The 24,101-nt window shown below is 44.1% G+C and overlaps 1 protein-coding gene across 1 annotated transcript in view; it reads right to left on the bottom strand.

Moving 5' to 3' along the window:
- The window catches only part of DIAPH1 (diaphanous related formin 1), a 2,838,381-nt gene that overhangs the window by 2,242,697 nt on the left and 571,583 nt on the right, over positions 1 to 24,101 (bottom strand). The window contains exons 4-5 of the mRNA XM_044069079.1: positions 3,846 to 3,976; positions 2,045 to 2,122 (exon numbers count right to left, since the gene is read on the bottom strand). Of these exons, the coding sequence (XP_043925014.1) occupies positions 2,045 to 2,122; positions 3,846 to 3,976 (209 nt within the window). The remainder of the gene's footprint in view (positions 1 to 2,044; positions 2,123 to 3,845; positions 3,977 to 24,101) is intronic.

Genomic DNA, 24,101 nt, shown 5'->3' on the forward strand with positions numbered 1-24,101 from the left:
TGATGTGAAGGTGCATTTGAATTGGGTTCCATTTGCCCTGAATGCACTTCCCTGCCAGGTGCGGCCCCCCCCCATGCATAGTCTGATGTGTCTGTTGCTAGGGTTTTAGGAGGCAGGAGGTAGTGTGAATGGTAGTCCCTTGTTTTTGTGGCAGGCCTCTGCCCACCAAAGTAACTCTAGGCATAGACAAGGAATGATAGGACTCGTTGCTTCTAGATCCTGAAAATGTTGACACCATAGGCTTTTAGATACCACTGTAGTTTCCTCATATGCAGTCTTACATATGGAATTAGAAGAATGCAGGAGGCCTTGAACCTCAAGGCTTGTAGTAATTGCCTTGCAGATAAACAGGGTTTTTGTGACCACTTGTTTGAAGTAGGTTGTCAAGTGAATTTGTTTCTCTGGAGTGAGGAAAACCATCTGGGAAGTTGTATTCAAGCTTGCTCCCAGGAATATAATTTGTTGACAGGGTACCAGGTGTGATTTATTTTCGTTTATGGTGTACCCCAGACAAGTTGGCTTCCTTTGTACAAAAGTCAGACGAATCAAAAGTATGTCCTGGTTTTCTGCCTGAGTTAGAAAATCGTCCAGGTATTGGTATATTTGAATATTTCTTTGCCTGCAAAATGCAATGACTGGATCTAGGCATTTTGTGAATACCCTGGGCGCAGTAGATAACTCAAAGGGCAGTGCAGAGAATTGACAGTGCGTGTAGCCTGCTCTGAAGCGTTATTGGGAAGTGCAGGTAGGCTTTTTAAGGGTAAATCCTGGTCATCAGAAGAAACAAATTTCAGAATCTTACCATTTGTTCCTTAGGCATAGAGGCCTGACCATGTGGTCTGGGCGTCAGTTTTCTAGGCATGGTTGGAGTTTTAGGCCTTGAAGAAGACGATGGAGCTTGTTTAATATGGAAGTCAATAGGCCTGAATACTCCCTCAGAAGCCGGTGCCTGCACAGCGGCTCTGGACCCATCCGAGGTAGAGACATCCACAGGTTCCACAACTGAAGTATCTTGCGGCATACCGGACTCCGAATGGGTCTCAGTAGAGGCCTGTGAATCTGAAGTAGCGGGTTATCAGGGGCTGCAAAAGCGCCTCACTGAGTACAGGCGAACTGGGTGGCCTGTCTCTGTCTTTATCTTTGCGTTTTTTCGGAATGTCGGAAGTCGGATGGCTTACCGAAGACATATCAGGATAGTTGAACCAAGCACCAAAAAATTTAGAAGCGCAAATATACCGACGGATAGTTTGTGGTTTAAATAAGGCACAAAACCAACAGCGAGGTATGTCGTGGTCAGGGCCTAGGCAAGGAATACAGTATGAATGAAAATCTTTATGAGGTATTTGCTTTCCACAAGAAATACAATTAACTTTTACTGACATCTGTTTAGCGCAAGAAAAAGGATCCCCAACGGGGTACTTAGCTTAGTTGAAGATTTCAGATATGAAACTCGAAAACGAAAATTTCAGGAGTTGGCCGACCGGCACTTGCGAACTACTTCTGCTTTGGGCACCGCACAGCAAGAAAGACTGATGTAATGGCACTGGCTGCATGCTTTATACCCCTGACTACCTGAGGTCATGGAAGATGAGACAGCAACCGACGCAGGACCCAAGACTTTGATAATCAGGCCGACTGAGGGCTACTGCAAGCAGATAACCCAAATGTGATGACTGCAACAGTGAAACACGAAGAACATCTGTGAAGAATGCAAGATGATACTGGAATTTCAAACAGTGGCTCACTACTAATGACAGTGGTATCCTTAGAATGACATCAGCAAAAGATTGTGCATAAAAGTCTTGCAAATTAAAAAAGTCATGACTGTTCTCATTAAACAGGATGAGATGTAAAAATGCAAACTATTGTATATAAAACCTTTATAATAATTTCATAATTTCAAGAACATTCAGAAATAACTGCACAGAAACTGATATAACACAACCTTAGAAAACAATGAAAATAATTGCTGTCTTGAAAAAAGTCTGTTGCTAAAATGTCTTTTTCCTTTAAAAGCATTTAATCAAACATTTCTCTCTCTTACCTTCGTGAATCATCTTGAAGCCTTCTCAAGTAGTCTAGAAGATAGGACAACCCCTCACTTCCAAAATCTTGAACCCAACTATAAAACGGAAAATTATTTAGATTAGGTTAAATCAATGTAAAGATAGCAATGACAATTTCTAGAATTTGAAAAAGGAAAAAAACATTGTGTCTCTTCAAAGCTAACTTACGTTAGATCAAGACCATTTGGTGATTATGCTGAATGTTCTGTTAATTGGACTGTCTAGTTTTCCATTTCACTACTATCATCCGTATATACCACAGTCATAAAAGTTAGTTACAGAAAGATCATGCGTACCTGTCTAGTCAGTCCTTTTTATGCATTACTGTCTTACAATCACAGCTCTCAGTATGTTACCTCAAGAATCAGGAACAAGGCCAAAAACAACGGACACTTTAAATGGCACCATGTAGTCAAAATGTTGACAGGATTACAGAAATTGCATTAAAAAGCATTTCAGTAGAATAGCACATCTAACTAATATCTGACAATTTGCTTACTACAACAATCAATTTTGTCACAATTAAAAATTGTAGAGGAGGACTGTAGAAAAAAATCTGAGTCAAAATCAGGGACAGCTGAGTGGTACACTTAGTTTGTCCCTTCTTTTTCTCTTTTTGTAGTCCTCCCAAACCAGTCACTTCTCACTGCATTTCTGATCTTACAATTCTTAATTTCTTCTGGTAATCCATTCCACTTGCCCAACAACACACTTAGTAAAAATGGTTTATTAAAGGCAGATGAAGCATGTCTTGCACACTAAACACGGACTGCTCGAAAGTCACCAACTGCTGAACAAGCCAATGCAGTCTGCCCTAAATACACAACTTAAGAATTTGTGAAACAAAAAAGATTAAAATGGAGAGCTGTAACAGAAAAACAAGCATCTAGAATGGGGGCCTTCAACTTCCATATCTCCCAAACCTAACTATCACAACTCTGACTGTACAACAGTGGACCTACTACTGCAGCAAGGTGAAAATGTCAACAACTTCCCCATACGTGGATAACATCTGAAATGTAATATTAAATGTCTGGGTGACTGACGACAGTGTTTCCATGATTTAAATGATCTGAAATAAATCAGAAACAATCTGTATTACTACTACTGCATACTATATTTCGCAATATTCAGCATGTTATGATATGGCATTCTCAGTCAGATTTGCACAGTAAACATAATGGCAGTGAGTCATGCTTCACCAGCTTTATAGAGCTATGCAAAAGACATTACACATGCTGCCTGTCAAATCATATAAATTCAGCAGAATTAACTACTCCACAGTGCCTTTTGGGCATTCAGAATCTGACTTTATAGGTGTGATGACTTGGCACTCAAGGAGATAAAGCAGCTTGTAGCCAAAAAAGGCTAGCTTTGCTATTCATATCCCAAGGACTCAGGTTCCGTGTCAATTACTGTTCACCCCAATATACATTTAATTCCATTGTCTGTGTAAGTAGCCTATTTTGTAAGGACAGTGTACCTGCTGCTACTACTACTGTTGCATATTAACACTATTAATACTAATTTACAGCATTATTATACCAGGACTCTACCATGCGTTAATACATATCTATGTTGTGGTGACTGCAGTCATATGAACTATAAGGGAGCATTTCACAGACTCCAATACTAACTGCTCCTAATTTAATAAATACAGCTATATATTTTAAAAATGTTACGTGTACCCTATCAATGTAAAGGCAATAAAATCAACCATCTGTTATACTTGAAACAAATCACAGTGACAGAAGAAATCACTTTCACTCTGTATTTTACCTCACAGGATTGTTGTTAAGTGAAACTCGCAATGATTCCAAACAGCTAAGCAGATATATATCCTGAAGACCAGACTTCAATTCCTGAATGTAAATCTTTGAAGATTTACTACTCTCCTTCTGACTTTGGCTCTGCAACATAAAAGAAATGTGCTATGAGATTTGTATCAAAACGACAGACCATCATTTCTTTCTTAAAATGCAAAGAAGGGCGCTCTAATTTGTCAAAGAACAAGAATCAATTACTTCATAACAAAAAAAAATAATTTGGTGTTCTAACATAACCACCTTCTCACAAGAAATACATAAACTGAAAATCTAGGTATGGCTGCTTGCGTGTTCTATGATGGTTTGGGCATGTGGAAGATGTCCTGAAGCTTTGGAAGCTGGATAGCTGTTGCATCCTTGGCAGGATATAACTCTTACAGAGAAGTCTACTGCAGCAGTGATCAATATGATGAACATCGTATCGTCTCAGACCTCATTAATTTGGACACTGAAAATGTCTTATCCCCAGAACCGCTTCAATTCGGCTTAGTCGAACTGCTTCTGCTTCGGGCACCGCGCGGCAAAAAAGACTGAAGAACATGGCGTCGGCTGTGTCTTGTATACTCTGGCCTTACTGACGTCAGAAGAGTAAGCGACGACAACCGACGCCGGACCAAGACTTTGGAATTCGGCCGACCGAGGGACCGCCTGATGGCTGAAAACCCATCTGTGATTACTGCAGCTGTATGCACGATGAACATCCATGCAGCTAGGTCACAGGTGCCAGTTACGAAAGGTTACCCCCCATCCTCTGCCTTTCCTATTACACTCAAAGAGAAAGTACAACATCCTTATGTCAAAGGAACAAACTCTAGCTAAAAATACTACACTACACTGTGAAGCATTACACCCTTTCTATCTGCTTTGGTTTGGACTTTTTTATCTTTTATATCCTTATAGCTGTGCAAAACAGCTGGGATGAAGTTCTTACCAGCCATGAGCATAATCCACTGACTGTTTCTTTTGGGATTTGCAAAAGTTTTCAGTAGGTGGATTGCTCTGTTTGCCTTTGTTTCTCAAGCTCACTCCATCCCACTACCTTACCGCCACCAATTGCCAACCACTCCTCCTTAAGCCTCATTTAGTCTGCACCATATCCCCCTCTCACCAGGTCTGACCAGTCAACATCAGGACAATTCAAAACTCCTCCGCAATATAATCTCTTAATCATCTCATCTTCTGTCAACCACTGCAGCCAAACTCTACCAGGTTTGACCACTCAATGGCGAGATATTTAAAAATCCTCCCCAGAATAGATTACCTAATCTCATAGTCAATTCAACCTCTTTCTGTATATCCCAGACAATCACTACCCTTTTACACCACCCCAAATTCTTAATTTGTCCATCTGCTTTTCCATCTAAAAGATTTCTCGTAAACTCGAGTCCTCTATTACCTCTCCCCGTGATCAATAACTCTTGTATAAAAAATGCTATTCCTTATATTACTCTCATATTTTAGTTCTGACATCCCACTTAACATACATTCATTTTTCCCTTAAACTGCACTACCCCAACCTCCAGCCTCCTACTTAATCTAGTCAATTGTAATAACTACTCGAACACATCTCCTAGCCTCTTCAATCTCTCCACTACTCTCGGTCTTAAATACAGAACATTTCACTGCAATCACCTCACCCCCAAAACAAAACATTTACTCATGCCCACCCTTAAGCCTTACTCCAAATGTTTGCTTTGGAACTAAAAGATTCAATTGTGTGGGGGACATATACCCAACCCCTGGCCCTATTAATCTAAAGATAAAGCTCAACGCCACCAGTTTGTGCACACACCACAGCAGCACAGTTAACTCCTGTCCTTCATTTACAAATCATCCCTCCTCTAACACATCCTTTTACTCCTTGTTCAAAGACATTTTCCACCCAATCCTATTCCCATTCACAGACATTCCCTTCTCCATCAAGCACAAGTCCAGCCAAAAAACTAAGTCTGGTAACATTAAATCTTCATAGAACTTGTAATAAAATTATAGACCTACATGCCTGGATATCACTCTGTTCCCCATATATCTTAGCCATCACAGATACATGGCATAAATCCAGTACGAAAGACAAAAATACTGCCTCGAGACTATAACATTACGAGGACTGTCCAACTCCATAAAAAAAGGAGTTGTCACCCTACTGCATACCCCAACTCTTAAAACCTCTCCTCCTATTCCAACTTCATCTCCAAATTTCACTCAGCCAAACAGTTAAACTCCAAAAAAACACACTGTTAATGTAATTCACAACCGCCCTGGAAAAGTACATTTGTGTACACTTACCATAAATGTAGATGTTAGAGTGTATTCACTGTTGTAGTCATTACATTTGGGTAATCTGCTGGCAGGTTGACCTCAGTCGGCCTGATTAACAAAGTCTTGGGTCCTGCGTCGGTTGTTGTCCCTTTTTCCATGACGTCAGGTTGTTAAGGGTATAAAACATGCAGCCGACGCCATTACATCAGTTTTTCTTGCCCCAGATGTCAGGTGCCTCCCTACTGGGGAGCAAATAAACACAAAAACACAAAGGTATACCTCCAACCAAAAGCAAATACACCAAAAAGGCTTTTAAGCATAATAAAGGAAAGGAGAAGTATAGTCAGAAAAAACTAGGGGGCTGGAGGGAGGGTAACCAGGACTGCAACAGTGAATACATTCGAACATCTACATTTATGGTAAGTATACAGAACTGTACTATGTTCTTCGTGTTTCATTGTTGCAGTCATTACATTTGGGTAGATTCCCAAAGCTATGGTTGGGAGGAGGAGTTTATACAGCATTAGGGCCAGCTATAAGGCCCTGCAAGACTGCAGTGGCAAAGCCAGCTCTGGATTTAGAGAAAACTGGTAAATGATAGTGCTTGGTGAAAGTATGTACAGAATTCCAGGTCGCAGCATTCAAGGATATCCCTGGCAGGAACAACTCTGAGAAAGGCTGCAGAAGTAGATGCAGCCCTGGTGGAGTGAGATCTGATCCCCTGGGGGATAGGTTTTCCATGGTGCTTATAGCAGAAATGAATGCAATGGCTTATCCATTTTGAAATTGTTTTGAAATAGCCTTCCCTTCTGCCCCTGCAGCAAATGCTACCAGCAATTGTCCAGATTTTCTTTGAGATTTAGTCCTGTCCAGGTAGAATCTTAGTTGTCTGTGCACATCCAAGGAATGCAGAATCCGTTCCCCTTTGTTTTGTGGATTGGGGAAGAAGGCTGGCAAATGAATGGACTGATTAAGAGCCAGACTGGAAACCACCTTGGGCATGAAGGATGGATTGGTCCTGAGAGATGTCCTGAGAGATACCCTGTCCGCATGAAAGATGATGAAAGGCTCCACTGCCATAAGGGCCTGTAATTCAGATATCCTTCTAGCTGAAGTGATTGCTAAAAGGAAGGCTGTTTTCCAAGAAAGAAATTTTAAGTCTGCAGTAGCAGCTGGCTCGAAAGGAGGTAGAGTGAGTTTCTCCAAAACAAAGTTAAGATCCCAGGGCAGGGGTAGGAGCTCTCCTGGCTGGTCTCAAGTTTTTTGCCCCTCTGAGATACTGCTTGAGCAAAGGATGAGAGAAGAGGGGTGGGTTTCTGTGTTATAGTGAGCTGAAATAGCTGAGGTGTGGATTTTAATGGAGGAAAAAGACAGGACCTTGTGAAGCAACTCAGTTAAGTATTGCAAAATCTGAGGGAAATTGTTGTGCTCATCCTTAAAGATTGGTTCCAGGCACAGAATCTTTTCCATTTGTCAGCATAAGATTTTCTAGTACTAGGTCTCCTAGCCTCCAAGATGACATTCATCACAGGATTGCTGAGGGATAAGGGCGAATTTAAGTGATTAGCCAGGCTGCAAGGTTCAATGTTGGAAGCTGAGGGTGCAGAATTTGTTTCTCCTGCTGAGACAGCAGGGAAGGGGCTGAGGCAGGTGCCATGGAGATATTTGCGACACACTGCGCAGGAGGGGATACCAGTGTTGGCGCAGCCAGTCTGGAGCAATCAAAATCATCCTTGGTTTGCCCTGTTTGACTTTTAGTAGAACTTTGGAAAGCAGAGGCAGAGGGGGAAAGGCACAGACTGATAGGTTTTTCCAGCTGAAGGTGAGAGCATCCACTTTCCATGCTTGTCTGTGGGGAGTCCTTGTGCAAAACTTGTCCAACTGGTAGTTCTGCGGGGAGGCAAATAGATCTATGTCTGGGCTCCCTCATTCGCTTGTCAACATGTTGAAAATCTGTGGCTCCAATTTACACTCGTGTGGGTCCATGAGGTTTCTGCTTAGTCCGTCTGCTAGTATATTCAATTTTCCTGGCAGCAATTGAGCTTGTAGATGCACTTGGTAGCTCAAGGCTGTGTTCCACAATGCCATGGCTAGTCTGCAGAGGGGGTAGGAATGTGTACCCCTCTGCTTGTTTATGTACCACATAACCGTGGTGTTGTCCGTCTTTACCAGTAGTTGTCCTGGAAGAATGTAGTCCTTGAAGGCTGTCAAAACATTCTGTACAGCTAACATTTCTTTTTGATTGACATGTAGGTGCATTTGATTTGGGTTCCATTTGCCCTGAATGTACTTCCCTGCCAAGTGAGCCCCCCATGCATAGTCTGATGCATCTGTAGTTAGGGTTCGGCGGCAGGGGGTAGTGTGAATGGTAGTCCCTTGTTTTGGTGGCAGGCTTCTGCCCACCATATGAACTCTAAGCGTAGGCAAGGTATGATAGGAATCATTGTTTCCAGGCTGTGATAATGCTGACTCCATAGACTTTTTAGACACCACTGTAGTTTCCTCATATGCAGTCTTGCATATGGAATTAAAAGAATGCAGGAGGCCATGAACCCCAAGGCTTGCAGTATTTGTCTCGCAGATAACAGTGTTTTTATGGCCACTTGTTTGAAGTAAGTTACCAAATGAATTTGCTTCTCTGGCGTGAGGAAAGCCATCTGGGCAGTTGTATTCAAGCTTGCACCCAGGAATGTAATCTGTTGAAAGGGTATCAGTTGTGATTTCTTTTCGTTTATGGTGTACCCCAGACAAGTTAGAACCCTTTTTACAAATGCCAGATGATTTAGAAGTATGCCCTGGTTTTCTGCCTGAATAGACAATCATCCAGGTATGGGCATATTTGAATATTTCTTTGCCTGCAAAATGCAATAACTGGAGCCAGGCACTTTGTGAATACAATGGGCGCAGCTGACAAGCCAAAGGGCAGTGCAGAGAACCGATAATCCAAGTGGTCTGCTTTGAAGCGTAGGTGTCTTTTACAAGATTCTCTGATTGGGATGTGCAGGTATGCTTTTTTTAAATACAGAGTTGCCATCCAGGCGGCTTTGCCTAGCATAGGAAGTAACTGGTGAAGAGTCAGCATCCTGAATTTTGGAATGTCCAGAAAGGTGTTTAGAGTAGACAGGTCCAGGACTGGACGCCATGACTTGTCTTTTCTGGGTACCAGGAAAAGTCTGGAGTAAAAACCTTGTCCCTTTTCCTCTTCTGGTACCAGCTGAATAGCTCCCATGCTTAAGAGGGAAAGTACTTGTTTTTGAGCCTCTGCCCACTGATTTGGGGGCAGGTCTGGCCACCCATTCGGTGTTGGCAATGTGTGGAAATGAAATCTGTGTCCCTGGGACGCTATATGTGAAAACCATTTGTCCTGGGTTATGAATTCCCAGTTCTTTGCATGGAGAGCAATCTTATAGGTTCATAGGTTGATACTAGGCTATCTGCCCTAGGGTATTTATAAGCCTAGCCAGAGTATGTTTGGCTTTTGCCACCCTTTTAGATTAGTTGACTGTGCCTCTGTATAGTAGGTCACAGAAGGTAGCCCTTTTAAGGTTTGTTTACTGTACCTCTGTCAAGCAGCGACACAGAAGAGATCCCAGGGGTAAACTTACAATCTCCCATCCATTCGTCAAGATTTCTCCTGAAGAGGGTCAGTGAGGGGCTCTGCCTGACATGGATTGGGATTTTGTTATAGAGTGAGGGGAGCCTCTGGGATATGAATCTGTCCCTCCAGCATGTCCTTATTTATTTCTGTGCTGAGGTTCAGGTCCCTGGGGCGTGTAGTTCTAAGGGATTTAGATTTCCTGAGGTGAAGCATGTCCATTAATTCTGGGTTGGACATGGCTTTATAACGTCAGACACAGATCGCCTCTGAGTAGGCAGTACGTAACGGAGTAGAGCTGGAGTTTTCTTTAGCCGAACTGCATAGGGCATCTGTTTGAGCTCCTTGATCCTCTTGGTGAGATACTTTTGGGGTCTTTCCAGTTGCTGAAGGTGTCGGGTAAGGTACATCCCAAACGGGGCATTGTACTCAATTATGGGCCTGATAAGTGATGAGTAGAGGGGCATAATGACCTCTCTTGATCTAGATGTGAACCCTTTCATGATAAGGTGGGCTATATAGAAGGTCCTTCTAACCGTTTTGGCAACGTGATTGGCAAAGGAGAGATTGCTATCTACTTGGGTCCCCAAGTCCCTAATTACTTCTTCCGTACTTAATGGATTACCACCTATGTGGTAATTTGTGGGCACTTTGTTTTTTCCAAAGGGGATGACTATGCACTTTTTGGCATTTAGCTTTAGGCCATGGCTCTAGCACCAGTTTTCTGTCTCTGTGAGACCATCTTGGAGGATGCTTGTGTCAGTCGGAGAGTCTATTATAGCACCCAGTTTGCAGTCATCTGCGAACTTGGTCAGCAATAGTCCACCCGTGTTAGCCTGTACCTCGGAGAAATATATAGCGAACAAGAGTGGTCGCAGGACTGAGCCTTGTGGGACACCGCTTGTAACTGGTTTAGAGTCTGACATGGCACCTGCTATTCTGACCATGTAGGTTCTATCCCTGAGCCAGTTTGCAACCCATCTTGTGACATAGGGGTTGATATTTAAGCTGTTGAGATTATTTATGATGCCCGAGTGGGGTATTGTGTCAAAGGCCTTTGCGAGGTCCAGGTAGGCTGTGTGGACTACCTTCCCTTCATCTAAGGCTTTGGTAACTGTTTCAAAGAAGTCGACCAGGTTCAAGAGGCAAGATCTGCCCTTAACAAAGCCGAATTGGGTAGGATCCAGTGTCTGGAGGTTCCCAATGTCTTTGTTTACGATTTCCATAATGATACGTTCCATAGCTTTGCAGACCAGGCTAGTCAGGCTTATAAGGGCGATAGTTTCTGGGGTCTGTTGTGGCACCACCTTTGTGGAGTGGTACCACTGTTGCTGTACGCCATTCCTTGGGAACATATCCTGTAATAAGGCTGAGATTGAACAGTGACTTTATATGAGGGTTTAGTTCTTTTTGGAGCCCATGTAAGACGCAGCCCGGGACACCATCTGGTCCCATTGATGCTGTGTTTTTAGCTTTGGAGAGGGCAGCTCTCACCTGTGCATCTGTGATCTCAGGAAGGCTACACTCTGTTGTGATAAACATTTGCTTTTTTGGGGGGGGGGTGGAGAAGTTTGCACTAAACCTTTCTGCCAGGATGTTGGCAATGTCTGTGGGTTCAGTGAATTTTTTTGTCATTTTGCACTAACTCACAGCATATCTGGGAGTTGCCTCCCATGTTTCTGACATAATAAATAAGGCCTTGTGATTATCTTTAGTGTCTTATGCAATTTTTCTTTCAAAGCTGGCCTTAGAAGATTTTATGAGGGATCGTAGTTTCTTGCTAGTACTGATCAGTGACGCCTTCCCTTTTTGTGATTTTGCTCTGTCATGTAGTAGCTTTCTCCTTCTGTTGTATAGCTTATTTATGGCCAGGGTCCACCTGACAGGTCTCCTGCCTTTGGAGGAGTGAGTCTTTGTTTTATTTGGGATAGCATGCTCCATGCATTCCTGTAGTTGTCCATAGAATGCTTTTGTAAAGGATTCTGCATTTTGGGCCGTATTGTCCACTGGCCCGGGGGCTTTGAAGGATTCCACCTCAGTTTTGAGAAGTGTGAAGTTTGCTTTTGAGAAGTTCTTCACCGTGGTTTCCTTGGCTAGGGGTGGGGACGGAATATGGATGTCCAGTGAGATTTGTTTATGGTCTGATCTTACCAATGAGGGTATACCTCTGGTGTGGAACATAGAGACCCCATGTTGGTGATGACCAGATCCAGTATGTTTTCCCCTCTTGTGGGAGTGGTGACCAGTTGTTCCATAGCATTTGAGTTTATAAATTCTAGGAACCGGTGGGCGAGGGTGTTTGGGCTTGAGTAGTTTTCCCAATCGATGTTTGGGTAGTTGAAGTCACCCAATATAATAGTGTTTGGAGAGACCTTCATATTCTCCAGTGTTCTCAGGAAAGCCAAGTGAGGTTCCTGTGTTTGGGAGGGTGGTCTGTAGCAGGCTACAAACTGGAAGGCAGTTTTGCCCACTGTTAGTTGCACATGGATGGTCTCCGAAGCTTCGTGCAGTGCCACTAGCCTGGAGGTGTGGGTATCTTTGATAAATATGGATACTCCCCCCTCCTTTCTTCCCCCCCCCCAAAGGGACGGTCAAAAGATAAGTGCCTGGTACATTTAAAAGGAAGTCATTGAGACCGTTTACCATAGGGGGGTGTCTTGTTATTTCCAGATTTGGAAGAGGAGGCCCTCCACTGCTTGGTTCTGAGAGTCCCCTGGGAGTGAAACCTGGGGTTTTTGCTGTGCTTGGGTTTGGCCTGAGAAGACCTGGAAGGGACCGGAAAGGACCAATTCTTAGTAGGCCAGTGCCTACTAAATCTAGGAGGTTGCACTTGCAAATAATCTTTAACAGTTTGAATAGATTTAGCTTTATCTTCCATGTTTTTAAGAACTTCTTCAGCCTTGCTGTCAAACAGGCGGTCCTGATTTAAAGAAGCATCCAACAATTTAGCTTTAACATGATCAGGCAAAGACTGTTCCTTAAGCCAAGCATGCCTTCTAAGCACAGACCCAGTAACAGCAGCCCTGCAAGAGGCCTCTAAAGAATCAAAACCATTCTGCAAAGTATGCTTTCCAACTTGTTCAGCACAATGCATTAAGTCCTGTAAATCTTTATTTTCCACACAGTCAGGAATCAACATCATTTTCTGTTTAAGCAGTCCAATAACATGTTGCTGATATTTTAACATATGAAATTGGCAGTTTAAAGCTCTGATTGCCAAGGTTGCAGAAGTATAAACCTTTTTACCCCATCTATCCAGCACCCTGCAGTTTCTATCAGAAGGGGTAGGATTTTTAACAGTAGAAGCCTTAATGCCCTTGGGCCCCTGAGAAAGAGTCTCTGGATCTGCAGCAGGATTTTTGAAAAGGAACTTGTGGGACTCAGGAACCCTGTAGAATCTCTGTCAGGTTTACTAGGAGCAGGCGGCAGGGAATCAGGGGCCAAACTGGATTCCGAGAAATCATCAACCATGTCTAGTACAGGATGTATAGCCAAAGGCCTATGCTGAGGTAGAAGGAAATCCCTAAGCCTCTTTTTTTTTAATCAGAAAATTCCTGGCTTTCCCAGTGAAAATGCTCCCTTAAAGTATGTAAAGTTTCCCCAAAAGAAAAGTCCTCCGGTGGGGAAGCAGAGGGAATGGAATCCTCTGCAAAGGAATCCTCATAAGTACGTATGGACAAATACAGGTTACCAGAAGAGTCAAAAGAACCAGAATCCTAATCAAAAGATTCATAAGCAAGCTCAGCCCTAGGCCTCTTAGAGGGGGGGGGGGGGGTTGATTACCCCGATTAGAGTTATTAGATCTTCAGCCATTTTCATCATTTCTTTTTTAGGCATAGGGGCCTGAGCATGTGGCCTGGGCGTCGATTTTTTTAAACATGGATCGAGATTTAAGCCTTAGTAATGAAGGAGGCGTTGTTTTAATATGCAAGTCTGTAGGCCTGAAAACACCCTTAAAAGCCAGTGCCTGCACAGCGGCTCCGGACCCATCCAAGGTAGAGACATCCACGGGTTCCATAGTTGAAGCATCTCACGGCATACCGGACTCCGAATGGGTCTCAGTAGAGGCCTGCGAATCAGAAGTAGCGAGTATCAGGGGCTGCGAAAGCGCCTCACTGAGCACCGGCGAACTGGCAACTGGCTTAGGAGAAGCGTCGTCTGCAGTTTTGGACCTTGACGGCATGTCTCTGTCTTTATCTTTGCGTTTTTTTCGGAATCCCGGTAGTCGGATAGCTAATCGATGACATTTCTGGATAATTAAACCGAGAACCGAAATAATGAGAGGCAACAATATAACGACGACGGATACTGCGCTGATTAAATAAAGCACAAAACCAAATGTAAGGTACATCGTGGTCAGGGCCTAGGGAAGGAATACAGTATGAATGAAAATCTTTATGAGGTATTTGCTTTCCAGAAGTAATGCAATTATTAACTTTTACTGACATCAGAAAGGAGCAAGAAAAGTTTCCCCAACAGGGTACTTAGCTTTACGTTGAAGACTTTGGTTCTGAAACTCGAAAATGAAAATTTCAGGAGTTGGCCGACTGGCACTTGTGAACTGCTCCTGCTTTGGGCACCGCACTGCAAGAAAGACTGGTGTAATGGCGTCGGCTGCATGTTTTATACCCCTGATGACCTGACGTCATGGAAGAAGAGAACAACCGACGCAGGACCCAAGACTTTGTTAATCAGGCCAACTGAGGGCAACCTGCCAGCAGATTACCCAAATGTAATGACTGCAACAGTGAAGCACGAAGAACATCAACATATCCAGGAGAGAAATTCTTTTGAGTATGGTTATCTAGTACTACTACTATTACTAACAAAAAAAATCATGTTGAGTGATGTCTATACAGGCTTGTAAAATGTAACCTCTGACAGTCCCTCATCTTGCATAAATCTGTTAGGTCTGACTCAACTAATCACAACACCTACTTGCAACAAAAGCAATAAATGCACAATTCTTGACTGAATTTTAGTATATTTACTGGGGTCTGAGACCATCAGGGAAAAGTACAGTTGTGTACCTACCATAAATGTAGATGTTCAAGTGTATTCACTGTTGCAGTCATTACACTTGGGTTATCCTGCTGGCAGGCTACCCGCAGTCGGCCTGAATTCTAAAGTCTAGGTCCGGCGCCAGTTGCTGTTGCCTCTTTCCTGACGTCAGTGCGCCAGGGGTATAAAAGATGCAGCCGACGCCATTTTCTTCAGTTTTTCTTGCCCCAGATGTCAGGTGCCCCCAAATAGGAAGGCTAAAAATTATGCCAATAAGTTTGCATGCAGTAAATAAACATTTCCTTCCTCTACAAGCAAATACACCACATAGGTTGTATAGGATAGAGAAGTACAGATAAGTCCCAGCAAAGAAAAAGGGGGATGGTGGGTGCGTAACCTGGACTGCAGCAGTGAATACACTCGAACATCTACATTTATGGTAGGTACACAACTGTACTATGTTCATCGTGTTTCACTGTTTCAGTCATTACACTTGGGTTGAATCCCAAAGCTGAGGTTGGGTGGCTGGGTCTAAATAGGAGAGGCTATAAGGCCCTGCAGAACTGCAGTGGCAAAGCCTGCTCTGGATTTAGAGTACAGAGGTAAGTGGTAGTGCTTGGTAAAAGTGTGCACTGAGCTCCAGGTTGCAGCCTCTAAAATGTCTTTGGTTGGAACTCCTCTGAGGAAGGCTGCTGAAGTGGCTGCTGCTCTGGTTGAATGTGGCCTAATGCCCTTAGGCACCGATTTGCTATGTTGTGAATAGCAGAAACGAATACAGTGGCCTATCCATTTTGAAATAGTCTGCTTTGAGATGGCCATATGCCACCAAGAGTTGCTCAGTCTTTCTGAAAGCTTTAGTTCTGTCCAGGTAGAAACGTAGCTGTCTGTGTATGTCCAAAGAATGCAGGAGTCTCTCACCCTTATTCTGTGGGTTTGGATAAAAAGTAGGCAAATGAATGGTTTGGTTAAGGACCACACTGGACACTACCTTAGGCATAAAAGTGGGGTTAGTCCTCAGAGAAACCATGTCTGGATGGAAGATGATAAAAGGTTCCACAGCCATGAGTGCCTGTAACTCTGAGACTCGTCTTGCAGAGGTTATTGCTAGGAGCAGAGCTGTTTTCCAAGATAAGAACTTTATTTCAGCTGTATTGGCTGGCTCAAAAGGCGGTAGTGTGAGTTTTTCCAAGACATAATTAAGGTCCCATGCAGGTATTGGTGCTCTCCTTGGGGGTCTTATGTTTTTGGCCCCTCTGAGGTACTGCCTTAGCAACAGATGTGAAAAAATTGGTGGTTCCGTATTATAATGAGCTGAAATGGCAGAGGCATAGATTTTAATTGATGAAAAAGATAGGCCTTTGTCCAGCATCTCAGTTAGGTATTGTAAAATCAGAGGAATATTTGGTACAAACGTGTCAATTCCTTGTGCCTGGTTCCAAGCACAGAATCTGTTCCATTTTTCTGCATAAGATTTCTTGGTACTGGGCCTCCTGGCCTCCAAAGTAACATCCATCACTGCTTTAGAGAGAGGTGTGTTCTGAATGGTTACATTATCCGCCATGCTGCCAGATTTAGGGTTCTGAGTTGGCTGTGCAGGATCTGATTGTTTCGTTGAGTCAGTAAGTGAGGAATTAGAGGCAAAGTCCAGGCTGGGCCCTGAGACAAGCTCGTTAGGATTGGTCTGGGGCAATCAGAATAATTTTTGGCTTCTCTTGTCTTGACCTTTAGGAGTACCTTGGGGAGGAGAGGCAGAGGAGGAAAGGCATATACTGTTAGGTTTTTCCAGCTGAATGATAGAGCGTCCACTTTCCATGCTTGCTTGTGATAAGTCCTTGTGCATAATGTCTGTAGTTGGCAGTTGTGAGGGGAGGCAAATAGATCTATGTCTGGGCATCCCCATTTCTTTGTTATCATGCTGAAGACTTGTGGATCCAGTTGCCACATGTGGGGATCCGTGAGGTTTCTGCTTAATTAGTCTGCCAGAGAATTTTTCTTTCCTGGCAGAAATTGTGCTTGCAGGTGTACTTGAAAAGTCAATGCTGTGCCCCACAAGGTCATGGCTTGTCTGCAGAGGGGGTAGGAATGCGTGCCTCCCTGCTTGTTTATGTACCACATGACTGTAGTAATGTCCGCCCTCATCAGTAGTTGTCCTGGATGAAGTAGATCCTTGAAAGCTGTCAGGGCATTCTGAACAGCTAGCATCTCTTTTTGATTGATATGAACATGCATTTGGCTTGTGCGCCATGTGCCCTGAATACATTTTCCTGCCATGTGGGCTCCCCAGGCATAATCTGATGCATCTGTTGTTATTGTCTGCCTGGTAGGATAAATGGCTGTCCCTTGTTGTGGTGACAGGCCTGTGCCCACCATCGAAACTCCTGTTGTAGGCAAGGAATGACAGTAATTAATGTTTCCAGACTGTGACAATGTTGAGTCCAAACACTTTTTAGATACCACTGTAGTTTCCTCATATGCAGTCTGACATATGGAATTAGCAGAATGCAGGATGCCATGAAGCCCAAAGCCTGCAGAATTTTCCTTGCAGATAACTGGGTCTTTGTTGCCAACATTTTGAAGTAAGAAGTCAGTTGCCTTTGCTTGTCTTGCGTGAGATAAGCCATCTGGGCAGTTGTATTTAAGCTTGCACCCAGGAATATTATCTCTTGAGAGGGCACTACTTTTGATTTCTTTTCGTTTACTGTGTACCCTCGGCAAATCAATAATCTTTTTACAAACACCAGGTGCTGTAGTAGAATGTCCTTGTTCTCTGCTTGAATAAGGCAGTCGTCCAAGTAAGGATATATATGAATTCCTCTTTGTCTGAAAAATGCAATTACTGGTGCCAGGCATTTTGTGAAGACCTGGGCGCAGTAGATAAGCCAAAGGGCAGTGCAGAGAATTGGTAGTGCATTGAGTCAGCTATGAATCTGAGGTATCTTTTGCAAGATTGTCCGACTGTTAACATGCAGGTACGCCTCTTTTAGGTCCAACGTTACAAGCCAAGCATTCTTGCCCAGCATGGGTAGAAGCTGCTGCAGAGTTAACATTTTGAATTTTGGAACGCCCAGAAATGTATTTAGAATAGACAGGTCCAGTATTGGTCTCCAGGCTTTGTCCCTTCTGGGTACCAAGAAAAGTCTTGAGTAAAATCCTTGTCCCTGCTCTTGCTGTGGTACTCGCTGAATGGCCCTCAAGTCCATGAGGGATGAAACTTGTTTTTGTGCCTCTGCCCATTGATTGTGTGGCAGGTCTGGCATACCTTTTGCCCTTGGCAGGGTATGTAAGTGGAACCTGTAGCCCTGGGACACAACATTCACGACCCATTTGTCCTGGGTGATCATGTGCCAATTTGGAGAAAAAAAAGTGCTAGTTTTCACCCTAAGGGGGCTGCCAAAAGATAAGTGCTTGGAGCTGGCAGAGGGAAGTCATTGGGACTGTTTCCTGTATGGCTGTGATTTGTCTTCTCTGCTTTTGGAGGTAGAAGCACCCCACTGTTTAGGCCTGTATGAGCCCTGGGGCTGGGATCTGCCTCTGGGGTGCCTTTATCTGCCTCTTTCTGGCCTGTCTGACACCGGAAAGGACTAATTATTTGTAGGCCAGCTCCTGCTATATCTGGATGGCTGTACCTGTAAGAAAGCCTTTACTGTTTGCATAGATTTCACTTTGTCCCCCATTTTTAACACCTCCTCTGCTTTAACACCAAATAAAGTATCATGCTGTAATGGAGCATCTAGTAACTTTGCTTTAACATGATCAGGTAGATTCTGTTCCTTTAACCAAGCATGCCTCCTAATGACAGAACCCATAACTGCGGCCCTGCAAGAGGCCCCCAAAGAATCAAAACCACATTGCAATGTATGCTTTCCTACTTGTTCAGTAGCATGCAATAAATCCTGCATTTCCTTATTTTCTGCACATTCAGAATTTGACAACATTTTCTGTTTTTAGCAGTGACATTAAGTATTGCTGATATTTAAGCATATGAAATTGACAGTTTAAAGCCCTCACAGCCAAAGTTGCAGAAGTGTAAACCTTTTTTCCCCATCTGTCTAGCGCCCTTGAATCCCTGTCAGAGGGGATAGGGTTTTTTGCAGTAGAAGCCTTGACCCCTTTGGGACCCTGAGAAATAGGTTCTGGGTCAGCAGCAGGGTTTTTATAAAGGAATTTATGTGAATCTGGAACCCTGTAGTATCTGTCTGGTTTAACAGGGGCAGGGGGTAAAGAATCAGGAGAAAGGCCGGATTCTGAAAATACATCATCTACAATGTCTAACACAGGAGGAATAGCCAGAGGTCTGTGTTGAGGTAGTAAAAGAAAATCTCTAAGCCTTTTCTTAGATTCTGAATAGTCCTGGCTCTCCCAATGGAAGTGCTCCCTCATGGTATGCAGGGTTTCCCCAAAAGAATAGTCCTCAGGCGGGGAGGCTGAAGGGATAGATTCTTCAGCATCAGAATCCTCATGAGGAGGAAGAGAGTATTCCTGTTCAGAGAAGGAATCAGAGGAAATGGAAACCTGATCTGAAGATTCATATTCTGTCTCTTGCCTAGGCCTCTCATCAGGAGGGGGATGGGAACCCCTGATCAATGTAATTAGGTCTTCGGCCATTTTGAGCATCTCTTTTTTAGGCATGGAAGTCTGTCTAGGAGAATGCTGTACTTGTTTCTTTTTCTTTAGAGCTGCTTTAGTCTTTGCTTTGGAAGCTGAAGTAGGCTTTACATATTAACTGTGTAGGTCTGAAAACACCCTCAGAAGCAGATGCCTGCTCAGCGGCTCCGGACCCATCTGAGGGAATAGTTTCCAAGTGTCCAATACCTTGAGTATCCAGAGGCCTAGCTGGCTCCACGTGGGTGTCGTCAGTGGCCTGTGGCTCTGAGGTAGCAGGCGTCAGGGGCTGCAAAAGCGCCTCACTAAGAACCGGCGACTGGCTTAGCGGAAGCCTCATCGTCGGTTTTGGACCTCAGATGCCTGTCCTTTTCTTTTTCTTTTAGCAACGTTGTGATCAGGGCCTAGGCAAGGAATACAGTAAGAGTGAAAATCCTTATGAGGTATTTGCTTCCCACAAGAAATACAATTGTTAACTTTTTCTGACATCGGTCTGGAGCAAGAAAAAAGTTTCCCCAACTGGGTACTTAGCTTTAATGAAGACTTTGGATCTGAAATTTGTCTTTGAAAATCTCAGGAGTCGGCCGACCAGCACTTGCAACCTGCTTTTGCTTCGGGCACTGTGCAGCAAGAAAGACTGAAGAAAATGGTGTCGGCTGCATCTTTTATACCCCTGGCGCACTGACGTCAGGGAAGAGGCGACAGCAACCGACGCCGAACCTAGACTTTGGAATTCAGGCCGACTGCGGATAGCCTGCCAGCAGGATAACCCAAGTGTAATGACTGCAACAGTGAAACACGATTAACATCCTATCCTAACTCCCTAAGTGACCATCTCCTTACATATACACACAGACTCATCACACTAATACCCACCAACTTAACCCAACCAGGAATCTCACAAAATTTAACAAAGACTTATTCAATAGTATCCTAAGGTCCTTCAACTGACCTATACTAAAAACTCTCGGTAGATGGATGCAGTTACAACTTTTAATATATTTTTTTAAACATCGTAAATAACCTTGGCCCTCTATGTAGAGAGAGTAAAGTAAGCTATCCACCTTTACCAAAAACAATATATATATATATATATATATATATATATATATATATACACATATATATATATACACCAGAGACGAGACATGGAAGTGGCTAAATCAAAAATAAATAAAGAGAAACAGAATGTTCAGCAATATGGGGAACTCTGTAATCAAGCTAACAAATCAAACATCTAAAAATAAGAAAAAGGAAGTTATGTACCTACCATAGTGTTCCATGTTAGTTGTCCTTCATCTCGCCTTCCTTCTCAGTGGATGGGTCCGGAGCAGATCCTCGGCTCCGACTCGGCCACTTTCTATAGCTCTAGAGCTCTTTACTGGCTCGAGGCTACCCCTTATCCCAGAATGCTCAGTGTCAGCTACCCAGATCTCGTTTGAGATAGCTCACACTAGACATAATCATAGAAGATAATCCCAATATTATTAAACCTGGATATACAGTAAATTGTCATGGTTTGCTTGGGAAGCAACTAAGAACAAAACAAGTTAGCCAGTGAAACCATTGAAAAACTCCTCTCAATCCTCGAGGAAGGGGGAAGGAGGAAAGTGAGATGAAGGACAACTAACATAGAACGTTATGGTAGGTACATAACTTTTAGTTATGTACTTACCATAACTTCGGATGTATGGGATCCATCTCGCCTACATTCATGACTGATGGGTTCGGAGACGATCCATCGGCTCCGACTCGGCCAACTAGTATACTAGAACGAAGTCTCTTATTGGCTGGGCTATCCTCTATTCCAGGATGCACCACAACTGCTTCCCCAGATCTTGTTTGTTCGCTTTCATAGTTACATGCAAACACAGAAAAAACTAGCAGTTACTCTAACCAACTAAAGTTTTTCAAGAAAAGATCTCCAAATGGACCGACATTTCCTCTAAATCCGAATGGCAGGGGGAAGGAGGGTGGGTCGTATGAATGTAGGCGAGATGGATCCCATACATCCGAAGTTATGGTAAGTACATAACTAAAAGATGTAATGGGATCCTATCTCGCCTACATTCATGACTGATGCGTCCCTAGCACCTAAATCCCGGGTGGCTCATTGGAAAACACTCCTGAGAACTGTGGAACCAAAGGAAGCCCTGCCTCGAGAAACCACATCTAGTTTCTAATGAGAAATGAAAGTGTGCGGAGAAGTCCAGGTTGCCGCTGCACAAATATCATCTATTGATAATTTGGAGTGAAATGCTACAGAAGTAGCCATTGCCCTGGTAGAATGAGCCCTGACTGGAAAGGGAAGCTGTTTGTCAGCCTGTGAATAAATGAAAGAGATGCAATCTTTAATCCATTTGGCTATGGAGGTTTTAGCCACTGGTTGACCCAACCTGTTTATTGCAAAGGACACAAACAGTTGATTTGATTTCCGCGTCTGAGAAGTCCTGTCCAAATAAAAACGCAGTTGTCTATGGACGTCCAACTGATGAAGGATATATTCTGCGTTATTGGAGAATTTGGGAAAAAATACACGGAGCTCTAGGGACTGTTGAATGCAGAACGAAGATGCTACCTTTGGTAAAAAAGAGGGATTTCATTTAAGGGACACACTATCCTTATGAAAAATCAAATAAGGAGGATTAGAACAAAGAGCCTGAAGCTCTGAAACCCGCTTTGCCGAAGTTATGACCACTAAAAAGGCGGTTTTCCAGGACAGGAATTTCATATCACAGGTAGCTGTCGGTTCAAAGGGCCGGGCAGTTAAGGCAGCCAAGACCAAATTTAGGTCCCAAGGGGGGACAGGATGAGATATTGGGGGCCTAAGGAGCCACGCTCCTTTAAGGAAAGACTTGCAAAGCTTGTTTGCCATTAATGAAGGTTGAAAAGAAACATGAAAATTAGAGATGGCCGCTAACTGAACCTTAATCGTGGAAACTGAGGAGCCCAACTGAAAAAGAGAGGCTAGGAAATTCAAGACCTCCGGTACTGGGGCGGTAAGAGGGTCTATACCTCGTCGTTGTGCCCAAAGGGCAAACCTTTTCCATTTGCTGGAATACAGTTTGATAGTGGAAGGTTTGTGAGAAGACGACAAAATGTGGATAACCTCCAGAGAGAGGGAACTGTCCCTGACTAAGGATGGAAGTGGAGTAACCACGCCGCCAACCTCAAGGACCTGAGAGATGGGTGAGACTGTCCTGACTGATGAGTCAACAGGTCTGGCACCGGGTCCAGAAACCATAGACCTTCCACCGCATACCTCCGAAGGAAGGGGAACCAAACCTGACGAGGCCAGTGCGGGGCAATCAAAATCATGTCGCTCCCCAGGTAAATTGCCTTCTGTATCACCCTCGGCAGAAGGGGAACCGGAGGGAAGGCATAAAGGAGACCGGGGGGCCAAATGTGGGTTAGAGCGTCCCTGGGAATCTGTCCCTGAGAGGGGGTCAGAGTGAAAAACTCTCTGCACTTCGCATTGTGGGGGCTGGCAAACAAGTCGCAGCAAGGGAGACCCCAGTTGGCGAAGATTTTCGCAGCCACTCTTTGGTTGAGGGACCACTCGTGGGGTAACAGGATAGTCCTGCTTAGTCTGTCCGCAATCACATTGGATTTCCCCAGTATGTGCGTTGCCATTAGGAAGCGGTTGGTAGCTACCGCCCAGTGCCAAAGTCTCATGGCTTCTCTGCACAGTGGGTACGACCTGGTCCCACCTTGCTTGTTTATATACCAAACTACCGACATGTTGTCGGATAGGATAGCAATCAGACCTTGCGGGAGAGCGTGATGGAGAGCTTGTAGTACCAGTAGCACCACTCTCATTTCCAGGATATTGATGTGCAAATGCGCTTCCTGGGGTTGCCATGTGCCTTGGACAGACCTGTCCAGATAATGACCCCCCCACCCTACCTGGGGGACGTCCGTGGTCACAGTGGCAACGGGGGACTGAAGGATAAAAGGTCGCCCCTGGTCGAGATTGGATCGGAGGAGCCACCAACGCAGATCTCGACGGCAACTTTCCGTAATCATAACCAAATGGTTCAGGGGGAGTTGCTGATAGGACCATTGAACCGAAAGTAGCCATTGCAGCACTCGCATGTGCAGTCTGGCTAAGGGGACTAGGAGATAGTTGATGCCATGGAGCCCAATACCTGCAGAATCAGATTGGCCGGAGCTCTTGATAGGGGGAGGCAGGACCGAACTTGGTTCTGCAAAACCTGAATCCTTGCTGTCGGTAAGAAGGCGCGCATCCTTTTTGTGTCTAAGTCTGCGCCTATAAAGGTAATACCTGAGATGGCTGTAGCACAGATTTTTGCCAGCTGAAAGTGATTCCCAGGAAACGGCCCAAGCTGACTGTGGCCATGAGCGCCTGAATTAGTAGATGCTTGGAGGTGGCAGTAAGGAGCCAGTCGTCTAGGTATGGAAATACTTGGAATCCTAAACTTTTCAGGTGAGCAGTCACCACTGCCAGACACTTGGTGAACACCCTGGGGGCTGTGGTGAGACCAAAGGGCAGTGCTCGAAACTGGAAATGACTGTCTCCCAGGCGGAAGCGTAAATGACTCCTGGACTCTTGACTTATCAGGATGTGATAGTAAGCGTCCTTGAGATCTATGGAGCACATCCAGACATCCTTCTCCAATAGTGGGAGAATGGACTGAAGAGTGATCATTCGGAATTTGGACTTTTTCACAAAGCGATTCAATGAACTGAGGTCCAAAATGGGCCTGAAGTCCCCTGTCTTTTTTGGCACCA

The sequence above is a fragment of the Protopterus annectens genome, chromosome 4.part0 (genome assembly GCF_019279795.1).
Source record: "Protopterus annectens isolate FY-2018-M chromosome 4.part0, PAN1.0, whole genome shotgun sequence".
NCBI lineage: Eukaryota > Metazoa > Chordata > Ceratodontiformes > Protopteridae > Protopterus > Protopterus annectens.